Source organism: Nannospalax galili, unplaced genomic scaffold, assembly GCF_000622305.1.
Source record: "Nannospalax galili isolate Female #2095 unplaced genomic scaffold, S.galili_v1.0 scaffold189, whole genome shotgun sequence".
Taxonomy (NCBI): Eukaryota; Metazoa; Chordata; class Mammalia; order Rodentia; family Spalacidae; genus Nannospalax; species Nannospalax galili.
Window position 1 is genome coordinate 1,529,665 of NW_008360331.1, and position 13,274 is coordinate 1,542,938.

At 40.7% G+C, this 13,274-nt stretch overlaps 1 protein-coding gene across 1 annotated transcript in view; it reads left to right on the forward strand.

The window, feature by feature from the left end:
- Positions 1–13,274, forward strand: part of Slc39a8 (solute carrier family 39 member 8) — an 85,378-nt gene that overhangs the window by 18,326 nt on the left and 53,778 nt on the right. The window contains exon 2 of the mRNA XM_017796397.2: positions 10,213–10,375. Within this exon, the coding sequence (XP_017651886.1) occupies positions 10,213–10,375 (163 nt within the window). The remainder of the gene's footprint in view (positions 1–10,212; positions 10,376–13,274) is intronic.

The following is a 13,274-nucleotide window of genomic DNA, read 5'->3' on the forward strand; positions in this document are numbered from 1 at the left end:
ATTTTTACGCTTAAGGTCATTTGAGGATCTATTCCTCAGGGGTCGCATGGGCTTGGGAGGAGCCCCTGGATCCTTTCTTTTACCAGTTCCATCTATGTGAAGATAAGTCAAAGGTCCTGCTCGAGCATGTCTGGCTTCACTTGGAAGCATGAGTGAGATGTTTCCTCTGAGTTGACCCTCCTCTTTGTAGACTGGACACTGGCTCAAGTCCATCTCGTGTGGTCTCCTGGCCTCCCTGAACAAGAGGACAGGTGATGTACCACAGTTACAGGACATTTTGAGAGATGTTCCATAGTCCCCTGGAACTTAGTTGACCTTGGAGGGCAAGGGGCAAAAACTTTCCTTTAAGTCCCTCTGAACAATACATTAGTATAGGCCTCAAAGTATGGCTGTTAAACATCCAATAAGGTTAGTTCCATGTAGATAAGGGTTGGGTAAAAATCCAAATATTCTCAGATAAACCTTGACTAGATATATATTTTTGTTTTTAGACTAGTTGCCTAAACTATGACCATAGACCTTATAAGATTATGTGTATATTATTTTTTATGTGTATATTATTTTTGTCTCATCCTTTATATATAACAAATCTAAACAGTCGTTCATCAATTGCTTAGGCTTTCTCATTTTTTCTATTTTGGAAAATATCTCCATTCCCATATCCTTTTAACATCTTTTACACTCTCATTTTCTTTTTTAAATAATTATGAGACATAATAGCATTAACAAATAAATTTTCCATCTGTTGTGAGACTTCTTTTCCTGAGGATGCTAAGCAATGCTTATTCCCTTTTAAGGTTCTAGTGTCAAGCCAATGTTTGATTAAAGTCTTATTGGGGAACCAATGAATTTATTGCGCTTATTTACCGAGATAACTGAGGGGTTGCTGAGGTGTATGTATGACCTGAGGGTATGCACACTGGAAAGCCTTTACCCAGCATGGGTCATGCCTTCTCTTCCCAGCCTTCCCCAGATTGTATACTTTAGCCCTCCCCAAATCCAGGAAGCCATGTGTGATTAGGGTCGAATTACATAGAGTTGGCGGGGAAGAGTGGCTGGATCATCTGGTGAGGGTCCAATGACCCTGCTTGCCCAACCTCCTTTAATGAATGAGCACAACTGTCAACAAGCTCAACTGTGATGATGTTTAGCAGTCAGGCTCAGCTGAAGTCATTATGATGGCAGTTATTTCATGCAGAAGGGACTGCTGTATAGCATCATCTTATTAAAAGGACCTGGAATTTAGAAGGATTTGGTGCTAGGATCCACATATGAGGGAGAACATACATCGTTTATTTTTCTGAGTCTATGTTACTTCACTTAGTATAACAGTTTTAAAGAAATTTATTGAGAATTTCATACATGCATATAACGTGTTTTGGTAAAATCCATGCCCACTCTCTCCTCTCCAACTCCTCCCATGTCTCCCCATCACTTTTTCCTAAACAACTTCATGTACTTTTTATTATGAGGCTTTTGGCTACTCTACCCCCCTCCCCAAGAGGTAACCCTACAATCTATTAAGGATTAGATAAGAGCTCCCAAATACTTTTGACAGTTTTGGTCTTTGGAATAGAGTATGTTGCTAAGAGGCCCAAAGACATTTTGATTTTTAGCCAAGAAACTGGCTACTTTTCTTTGGAGTCTTTTTACCCTAACTGCCTAGCCAATTCCTACCTCCTATTCTCATCACACCCTCCTCTGAAGAGGTTACCCAACTTGAGTAGGGAATATGGATGCAGAACGCTCTGGCATCTTCTATGCTGAACAGGGATGCAGGGTGAGGCAATTGGGGTACCTCTTCAGTGAGTCTAGCTAAAAGACTCCCAAATTGCATAACTCTTAACTGTTGGGAGAAAAGAAAGTCCTTGACTGGTGCCTAGGAGATGTGAAGGAGAAGTAAAGGCAAGAGTAATTAACATTACAAGTTCTAGATGGGGAACTAGAAAAAAGTCAGAACAGGGCAAACTTAGAATGTTTGTATCAGAGTCCACTGAGATTTCTTGATGAGAGCTTCCAAAAATATCCCTCCATTGGATTCCTCCTCATTTTTCTTTTGTCTTCCAAGGCTGGACTTGAGAGTGATGGACTCAGGATTTGTTTTCAGGCTCTTTGATAGCTGTTGGAGTGGATAGAATCAGTGTCAGTCCCCTCGCAAAGGCTTTACTACGTGGAGGCAGGATCCAGGTGCTCTCAGTTCTCTTCAACTCTTATGAACTAATCTTGGACAATGCCCTTTCCAAGATGTGGTTTCTTTATCCAGATTTTTTCTGTGATTGGTAGTCTATATGCTGTGTGGTTCTTCTGTTTCTCAAATCACCCATGATAACTATTGTTTAGAAAACTCATTTGTCAATGAATTGAGACTGATGTCTTCTTGACTTTATCCCACAAATCATCATGCACACCTTTACTACACTGATCCATTTGATGTCTGTTCTCTCTGCTGAATGACACGTCTGTGGATGGGAGTCATGACTTGTTTCCACGCTTTGTCAGAGCACCTGTCCAGGGAACATGGTTAATGAATAAAAGGAAGGGAAGGGAAATGTGGAAGGAGAGGGAGCAGACAGGCTCAGAGTGGCAGGCAGCTTTCTATGGATTTTGTTCACAGTGGCATCCCTGGATAGAACGGGAGACTGTCCCTCATGTGAGGTGTGGGAAGGATGACTTCAGTCACAGCTGCATGCATGGCAAATTCCAGAAGGAAGCTGCATTCTTGCTGGAAACCAGTAGATGTAGCAGTCCTTCAGGAACAAGAAAGGGTACAGAAGTTATGAAAAAGAAAGAAATTAAAGTTCTTTCCAACGTGGACTCTAAACTCAGATCCCGCCTCAGGATCCCTTTAGGGCTTTGTAATGGAATTTCGTTTGTATAGTTGGGTTACTTTGTAAATTTAGGGAAAACTTGGTGTTTCTAATTTTGATCATCAGTAAGTCAGTAAGCACTTCAGGTTTACCTGCACAGAGAGAATACAGTCCTGTGGCAGAGTCCCTGCTAGGGGTGCGAGCTACTTAACTTTCCTCAGAGTCCCAAACCATGGCAAAAACTGACACTGAGTGGGATGATATTTCAGTTCTGGTGTGGTATGAAGGCAGGGCACAGGGCACAGGATCAGAAGGTCTTATTGTTTGTACTGTTTAATGGATGCCACTTGCCAAGTACAGAAAATAGCCTGGGTGTTGGCCAAAGCTTCAAAGAATGAGAAAGCTTATCTTTTTTTTTTTTGCCACCACAGGTTATGAATGTAGTGTTCATTCAGTTGTTTAAAATGACTTAAAAAAGTTCTTCTTTTATTTTGCTTTTATAGATTAGGTCTCACTGTGTAGCCAAGGCTGGCCTGGAACTCTCTGTGTAGAACAGGCTGGTCTCAAACTCACAGAGATTCACCTGCCTCTGCCTTCTGAGTATTGGGCTTAAAGGTGTGCGCCACGACCCTCAGCCCTTAACTGGGCACAGTGACTCATGCTTCCAATTCCAGCCCTTGGGTGCCTGAGGTAGAAGGATTGCTGTGGCTTCTTAATTAGTTCCAAGGCTAGCCTAAACCCTGGTGTGAGGGTGCCAGATCTTGTCTCAAAACAAACAAACAAACAAACAAACAAATAAAAGTTTATGTCTTAACAAGGGCTACTTTGAAGAGTAAGGAGAAATGTAAGTTACCTTTAGCCAAAAAGAGAATTCTTACATTCAGATAAGTAAGGAGTCAAGGGGATTTTAACCTCAGGACACGTTCAGAGCTGTGGTAGTTTTAAAATCTTTTTCTTTGCTCCTTAGCCTTCTTTCACATGGTGGCAAAAGGCCTGTGGAGTCTTTAGACTCGTGGTGCTCCTAGTGGAGAATGACTTCTTCAGTAGCTCTGGGTAGACTGGTCTAGGTCACCTGTATCACCATGACGGGAAGGAGGTCTATACTGACTCATGGAGAATGTAGTCTAGGCAGGTGATTGACATTCCCTGTATTTTACTGGCCTGTATTATTTCTCCTGCTTTTGCATGAATGTGTGTATTCCCAAGGCGTTTGCTCTTATTCTATGTGCTTTCTCCTGATCTTCCCCGATCCCCAGCACCCAGTTTACTATCAGCACTCTACAGAGGACAGCCACAGCTTTATCTCTGGTTCCAGTGTTTCTCAGAGAAAACCTGCAGCTCAGCTCCATTTGCTTTCCTGTAGGCACTGTGAATTCAGATGCCTCTGGCCACCGTGTTGCCTAATGTGTCCCTGCCTAGGCTCCTTAGTCACAGCAAGAGCAAATTCCGCTTTCTGTTTCTACAGTTTTATCCTCAAACTTGGTTTCGATGATTTCTGCATACAGTTTTTCCACCATATGAAATGTCACAGTTCTTTATCATATCTGTTAGGGATTTATCACTTTTGCTCTGGTTTTATAGATCTTGGGATATGTGATTTATTTTGGCACAGTTGTTGAAGTCTCTCAGTGGCTTATTTTTTTCTGTTTTATTTCTTCCCTAGTTGTCATCCTCCGATTCCTTCTACATTTAACTTCTCTCTCATCATTATTTACCTCAGGCTTTTATGATTTATTAAATAATTGTGTAATGAATGAATGAATGGATTAATGCAATGTGTCGTACAGTGGCGTGTCTATTATACTTGATCATTGTTAAAGAAAACCAGAATCTGACAGCATTGAAATGATGAAAAGAGCTTTTCACTCAGGAACTTTTGCAGTGGGGTGTCTTAACAGGATTTGCAGAGAAACAGAACCAGTAGGATATACAGATAGATAGATTTTTATCTATCTGGAGCTCCTTGTATCTGTTGAGAGAGAAACAGAAAGGGGGGAATGAGTAAAGGAGAGAAAGGAGAGACCAAAGAGGAAGGGGGACAGAGAGAGAGAGAGAGAGAGAGAGAGAGAGAGAGAGAGAGAGAATGAGGAATTTCTAAGTCCTGGGATCTGCCATCAATAAACTGGAGATGCAGTAAAGTCAGCAGTGTAATTGGATCGAAAGACTGAGAGCCATGGAATTGATGGTGTAAATTCCAGACTGGGACCCAGAGAAAAAGATGTGACATTCCAAGCCAGGCAGTGAAGTAGGGAAACTGAGTGAATTCCTCCTTCATCTGCCCTTCGTTTTAGTCAAACCTTCCATAGACTGGATCATGTCCCATTCACCTCGGGGAAGCAGTCTCTTACTGAGTTCTCATCTGAAAATACCCTCCTGACATGGCCAGAAATAATGTGTAACCTGAGCACCCAGTGAAATCCATTCAAAATTATCTACTACAAGGGGAAAAGAGGCCTCAGTATAGTACTGGTGTGCCCCCAAACACAGCAGGAATTAGCTAAGAACAGGGATGAGGAAATGCCTGTGGGTGGAAACACCAAGTGTAAGGAGTATTTTGATTAAAAAGAACTAAGAAAATTTCTCGAGGGTAGGTCAGTGTGACAGGTGTTGAGGGTAGGGGATGGGGGAATTTGGTCAGGTGTTGAAAATAGTCAGCTATTGATGGAAGGAAGATTCTAAACCATCTTAGCCGTGTTTTTACTAAAGCAAGACGATGCAGGTCCCACAAGAATGGCTGTCAAGGTTGAAACACGAGTTCAGACTTAAACAGGCTCTAACTTTGTGCCAAAACAGAATCAGTGCAGGCCTGATGAACTTCAGATTGCTATCTGCTAGAAAATAGAATGCAAATAATTTTAAAATTTAGTGAAGAAGAATCTTTGTAAGTGTGGCAGCTAGGCTATTTCAAGTCTTGAAATTTATATATTTACATAATAGATATATAAGTAATGATAAATAAAATTAATAAACATATAAATAAAATTATTGTTATTTATATGTGTGTGTGTCTGTGTGAGTTTATGTGCTCCACATGCATGCAATGCCCATGGAAGGCAGAGGGCACTGGATTCCCTAACTGGAGTCACAGGCAGTTGTGAGCCACCTTATGTGGGTGCTGGAAACTGAATAAGGGTTCTCTGCAAGAGCAGTAAGTGCTCTTAACCACAGAGCCGTTCTTCAGCCCCATAATAAATACTTTCTTATATAGATTTCAATAGTATAAAATGCAGAGGGAGGAACTTGCTGTAATTGCTCAATCTTTCATCATCATTTCCTTATACTAGTCCCAGGATTCTATAAAGACTTTTGGGGATGGAGCAGAGAAACTTCATACCACGTGAAAAAGTAGGGCACCCAAAAGCAGAAATGTGTGGAACTGTTTGCTGAAATGATTTTGAGTATAATTTGGAGTCGGGTGTATAATATGGTATAAGCCCTCCTTAGCATCATGACTACCTTGTTTAGGTGTTTTGTGTACAAAAGGTGATTAGATCAGTTTATTGTGGCTGAAATGAGAAAACAGAAGTTAACTCAAAACTTTAAAGACGTCTTTAAGGCAACTCTCAATGCACTGATGCCGTAATGTCTGCAGATTAAGTTATACCCACCCCACTCCCCGAGAGCACAAAGCCTAGAAGTCAGGCTGTCACTCTAGAGAATAGAGTATCATTAAAAATAGCTGAAAAAGAAAGCTGTTAGTGGATGCATGTGAAGGGGGAGGGATATCACTGACTTTGCTTACTGCACATGCCATTCAGTGCAATCACCCTGAGCTGTTTTCTGAGGAGTCCTCACGATCCTATAATTCCCAGGAGGTATCATTCACTGTTGTGAGGAGGTGTGTTTGAGAGGGGTCAGACTCCCTCAATAGAGTCACCGGTCCAACCTGTTTTTGTGCCCTGTCTGCTTAGGCACTGGGCTCTCATCCTGTTTGCCCCTGTACTGGAGACTCTGCCCTTTTCTTGACAACTACTTTCTTTTGTTTCAGGGTTCAACTTTTTAAATCAATGCATAATAAAAAATCAAGACTGAGGGTAAAACAGGCTATTGTCTAAAATTATCTGTGCTCTCTTTTCTAGCAGATAGCAATCTGAAGTTCCTCAGGACTGCATTGATTCTGTTTTGGCACGCTGTTAGAGCCTGCTTTCACTCTCCTGTCACAAGGGCTAGCCTTCAACTTTGCCATCTCTTTGCCTCTGTGCACTTATTGGGCAGCTGCAACTGTCAAGTACTATGATCTCTAACCACCAGCCCAGCAACAGTTTCTTTGCGAATGCTGCCCAGATCATGAAGATTCTAAACTTTCACTTTTTACCCTATACTCATTTGACTGCGCTGCTTAATTTTTTCCCAACTGCTCACAGTAGAATTTTTGAAAATGCACAATGGGCAATTAGAAAAGACCATGACATTGGAACCTTACCGTCACTTACAATAAGAAATAAATGTCTAGTGTGATATAACATGCATGTATGTAATATACATAATGTGTAACAGAAGCTAAAGTCTGACCAAGTCATACAACCTTGCTATGTGGGATGGACATGCTCTGTACTCTTCATTAGTGTTCATTTTACTTCATTAAGAAAGACTATGGGGCAGGGGGGAGAAAGGCTAGGGGACTGGAGCCATCACTTAGGCATGAAGAGTGTTTACTGGAGTTCTGGAGAACCTGGGCTTTGTTTCCAGCACTCAAACGGCAGCTCACAACTGCCTGTAACTCCAGCTCTGGGGACTAGGCATCCTCTTCCGACTTCTGCAGGCACCAACCAAACAAGCATGTGGTGCTTATACGTACATTCAGACAAAAGACATAAAATAAGATAAATCTTTAAAAAAAAAAACACTACGTTTTAGCAAGTAGTTTTCTGATCTAGTAATAGGTCATAATTTTTGAGCCTAAAAAATGTCCTTACTGATCATCAAATTTTGGAAGCCTTAGGGTGTGAAGTCTGAGAAGGCTTTGGACATTATCCATAGACAGTTTCCCTTCTGCCTCATGTTTCTGGGTTGGAGGAACCTGAAATCCAAGTAGGTTCAGACGTCCTTGCAGGGAGACAGTACTGCTTTGTGTTTGTGCTAGCATACCTATTAATTCCTGGAATCATGGCTGACCCTTGTATGCTCTGTAGGTTCATTTTGTTTTGTTTTTTGACACGGTCTCCCTGCAGTGCAAACTGGTCTGGAACTCACTATGTAGACCAGGGTGGCCTCTATCTCAAAAAGATCCACCTGTCTCTGCCTCCTGAATGCTGGGATGGAAGACAAACCCGGCCTTGGTTTGTAGTTTTGCACCTAGCAGTTATGGCCCTGGGCACCCTTCTCGTTCTGAGTAAGCTCTGCTTTCTTCCCTTTCCCCAGCTGGCTATCCATCTATTAATTTAGTGTCCTGAATTTGCAGCCCCAGGGATGACTTAGTAGAGCAGTGTGTTTGGTGTTTGATGACCAGTACACAGCTACTAATATCATAAACCAAAGGAGAGAATGGGTTGAATAAGGAAGAGTGTATACACACCTACTTATTATATCCCTAAAGATTATAAACTTACCATCACATACATATATTAGCTTTCTGTAGTTGCTTGCATTTTGCTATATTTGATGTGTTTTCATTTTTCCTTTATAAAAAGTATTGGGTTTTTTTTGTATCAAAATCTGGAATTTTAAAATAGCTTTGTGCTATAAACAGAATTGCGTCCCTCAAAATTTTGCTATTGGAAGGAATCAAAATACTTTATGGTCAAATAATTGCATCAGTTTTTGAGTTCTCAGCTCAGTACCATTCATAGAACATTCGTTAGGTTAGGCTGCCATGACAAAATGTCATAGCCTGGTACTTTAACCAACAGAAATTATTTACTCATAATTATTTGCTCATAGGGACAGAAAGTCCAAGATCAAGTTTCTGGAGCATTGCTCTCTGGTGAGGGCTGTGTCTGTGTCTTGTAGACAGACCCCTTCTGACTGTGCCCTCACGGCTGAGAGAGCAAAGGAGCATGTTCTCGAGTCTCTTTTTTTAAAAAAAATTATTATTTTTATTTTATGTGTATGCATGTGTTGCCTGCATGTAGGTAAGTGCACCCGTTTCGAGCAATGCCTGCAGAGGTCAGAAGAAGCTGTCAGATCCCCGGGACTGAGGTTATGGACAGTTGTTAGCTGCCATGTGGGTGCTGGGATTTGAACCCAGGTCTTCTGCAAGAACAACTGGTGTTCTTAACCACTGAGCCATCCCTCCAGCCCCTTGAGCCTCTTTTCAATAAGGCTCTCATCCCCTTTGATGGGGTCTTTCCTACATGGGTTCATCTAACTCTGTCTGCCCGAGATGCTATCTCCAATGCTGTCAGGTTAGGGATTAGGAATGCAATGTGAATTTTGAGGAACACAATTCTGTTTATAGCACAAAGCTATTTTCGTGGGATTTGTGTTTTGGCCGAAATGGCAAAGAATGTTTCCGAATTGATTAAAGACAGGCTTCTATTTTAGTGACTAAACATTTCTCATACCTGATAATTCTTATAGCATTAACTTATTAATGTTTAATTTATTTTATAATCTTACTAGTGATGCAAATATTTAGAAGATAGTTTAAAATTAAAATGGACCAGAGAGTAAATGATCCATTTAAAAAGGTATTTTTTTTGCAGAGATTTCTTTTTCTAATACAGACTCTTTGCCCCATTAAAGAGTTAACGAATTTCTAAATAGCCCAGCACTGTTTCCAAAACTTTATATAACATGAAAAAGCTACTTATCATTAATTAGAATAATACATATTTTAGTAAACGATAGTTTGTGCTAAGATGTATTTGAAACAAATTTTTCCGTATTGAATTTATTGTGTAGATGAGAGACATAGTTCTAAACTATAAAACTGTAAGGAAGCAGGTACTGGTCAACAAGAAATGCTAGAGAGCCACTCCAACAGCTCCCACAAAATACCCATTCAAACAACAACAAAAATGATAAACTGATACAAAAATCACCTTAAACCTCTGTGTTCAGATGCTACTGCTCTGCCTTTATTTCTTCATTTTTTGAAGTACTAGGGTACCCAGGACTTTCTGTATTCTAGGTAAGTACCCTACCCCTGAGTTAGAGCCTCAGCTCAGCTTTCATTATTTTTTAGTCTTTCTCAACTCCTAAATCAATGTTTAATCTTTGTCCGTAGTAGGTAGGTTGTTGATTTAAAAAGTCTTTGACTATTTTACTCTTTTTTGGTTCTAGTTTTAAAGAACTGTGGATAACTTCACCATTTTGGAGGTCCATTCATTTCTGTAGTGGGCTCTGGTATAGAATCAATCAGTGCTGTAGGCCTGGATGTAATGTTCTGTGTCTCCCTGTGGTATTTTCTCCTGCTTGCGCTTACTGTATTACTGTCTGTCTTCCTGTGTTTACTCTTTTTCAGTGTTTATCAGCAGAAGACATCTTTTCCATTCATGGTTTTTCAAATGCTACCCAGATAACCAGCTCAAACTTTTCTGCCATCTGCCCAGCAATTTTACAGCAGTTGAACTTCCATCCCTGCGAAGATCGGCCCAAGCACAAAGTGAAGCCAAGTCTTTCTGAAGGTATCCTGGAAGCATGCATTCTCCCTCACTCGATTTTATTGCTTTTTATTAGCCTGCATGACACCTCCTGATAAAATACCTAAGATTTTGCAAGGGTTTAAAATAAGAACAATTTGGACTCTTTTAAGCTTCATAAATAATACTCTTGCTGCTCGTCGACTCAAGACTGTCCCTAGTACCAATTAAAAACTATAAAATTCAATCCTTTCTTCTTATTTCTTTAGTTAGTTTTCATTGTATATATTCATTGTATATGGTACTGTGCTACATAAGGACATCTTCATACAAGTGCATATTATATATAAAGCCTACTCCCCTTCAGAATGCCCTTCCTTCCCCTTCCACTAGCCCTTCTTTTTCCCTAGACAGTTTCATTTCTACTTTAATGTCATATACATAAATGATTTTATATGCCTATATTCAACACAGTATTGATTTTTAAACAATATGTTATGCTGTGCATACTGGCTTATATATTAACTGTTTGGCTTATAATTGACTGATCCGTTTCCATCACCTGTTGTTATTTAAAACTTGTCAGTTTATCTGCAATTCTGAGTGAAGGAATGAGGAACTAATGTGCTCCTTGATGAAATCTTAAAGCATTGAGTTATTAGTATTTTAACACTCATAGACAAAAGATGGCAGAAACCGATTTGTCTAGAATGGTGTCATCATAAACACAGAATTATAAAGGGATAGTCTGCTGTAGAGAAATTTAAAATATAAAATTCTCTAATGTTTGCTCAATATATAGTTCACTTACTTAAATACATGGAGTATTTTCACCATTGAAAGAAACCAGTTGTTTGTGTCCCTCCCTCCCTCCCTCCCTCCCTCCCTCCTTTTTTCTTTCTTCTTTTTCTCCCTTCTTCCTTTCTCTCCCTGCCCCCCCCTTTTGAGTACTGGGATTAACAGGTATATACTATCTTTGGCTGAAATTTAAAAATTATTTTATTTATTTAAAATTTTTTAATTTATGTGTAAAAGTGCATTGCCTGCATGTATGTAAGTGCACCTGTGTCATGCAATACCCATGGAGGTCAGAAGAGGGCACTGGATCCCTTGGACTTGGAGTTTACACACAGTTGTTAGCTGCCATGTAGGTGCTGGGAACAGAACCTGGGTCCTCTGCAAGAGCAGCCCGTGCTCTTAAGTGCTGAGCCATCTCTCCAACCCGTGTCTGCAATTTTTCGATAGCTTAAAATTGCTAACTTGTTCTACATAGATATTTTGATTTTAATTTGTTATTAATTTATTCATTCAGTGTTTATTGAATACCATGCTGACGTTTGTCCTCCACATTGAGGAGTCAGTAGTGAATGAGAAAAATTCCTTCCCCTTTTAGGACTTTCAATACAGAAGAGAAAGGAATTAATGCACATTTTTTTTTGTTGTTGTTGTTTTGTTTTGTTTGAGAGAGGGTTTCCCTGAAGCCCCAGCTGGCCTGGAACTCACTGTGTAGATCAGGCTGACCTCGATTTCATGGAGATCGACTGCCTTTGAGTGCTAGGATTTAAAGGCCCAGGCAACTGTGTTTGGCCCCTAATACACATTTAAATAAGCAAGAAAATGAATAATATTGTGTCAGACTGATGCATGCTGAGAAGAAAATTCAGAGAGTGAGGGAGACAGGTGTCATGGCTGGAGGTGAAGGCTGTAACAGACCTGTGGGCAGAGCATTCATGGCTGAGGGAACAACCAGCACAGTGAGCTTGGCATGAGAAAGGATCACAGGAAGTCCTGTGTGCGGGGAGGGGGCGGGGACGACGACACTAGGGAACAGAGGGCGTGGCAGGTGGAGGTCCTGCAGGGTGCGGTAGGATTTTATTCTGAGTATCAGTTTTAAACAAAGGAGGGCAAGGATTTTATTCGAGTCTATAAAGGAGCATTCTGTCTGAATCTTGAATATAGAGACCGGCGCAAGAGCAAAGACACTGGCCTGGAGGCCGCCACCAGGGGTGCGGCAAGATGATGGCGACTTGGACTGAGGTGGGGAGAAGAGGTAGGGAGAAGCAGTAGGATTGGGGTGTAGTTTGAAGGTTGAGCTGAAGTGGTTTGCCTCCAGATCAGATGTAGAGGAGGGGAAGACTGGTCAAAGTTTGAGCCAGAGACACTGAATTCATAGCCGTGTGTGCATTTCTGGGGTTATGGACTATGGTGGAGTTTTTATTGTGGAGAAAAAAGAATGAAGGCACAGCTACTGGGAGATGATGTAGACTCTCAGGTGGAGTCAGGTAGGTGTGACACACACACACACACACACACACACACACACACAGAGCTGAGATCAGAGATCAACAGTGGAGATTTGTCATGAAGACAGCATTTAAAGATGCAGGACTGAGCAAGCTCATCCGACAAGAGTGTTGGTAGAGACTATAAAGAGGGTTGTAGGCAAAGACAAAGGACACCTTGCCAGTTTTATTTCCTTTTTGGATTGCTTTATGTGTCCCTTTCCATTCTTTTATTTATTTATTTTTAAAATTTTTATTTATTATTTTTATTTTTCATACAGAATAATTTGATCATATTCACCCCCTTCAACTCATCCCAGGTCCACACCCTCATTCCTACCTGTCCCATGCTGTATTTTCCTTTGTTTAAACCCATCCAGTCTGCAAGAACAACCAGTGTTCTTAACCATTGAGTCATCTCTCCAACCCCCATTCTTTTATTTATTAACAACAAGAATAACTATACTGACAAAGAGAACAACAGCCAGTTCTTTGGTAGTATTGCTACGTAACAGATACTGGTCCAAGTACTGTGTATGTATGAATTTATCCAATCCTCATACAGCTCTATGAAGAAGTTACTGTTCTTTCTATTTTATAGGCAAGAACACTGAGGTATAGGCTGCTTAAAGTTGTTTGCTGGAAGTCACACAACTTGAGTG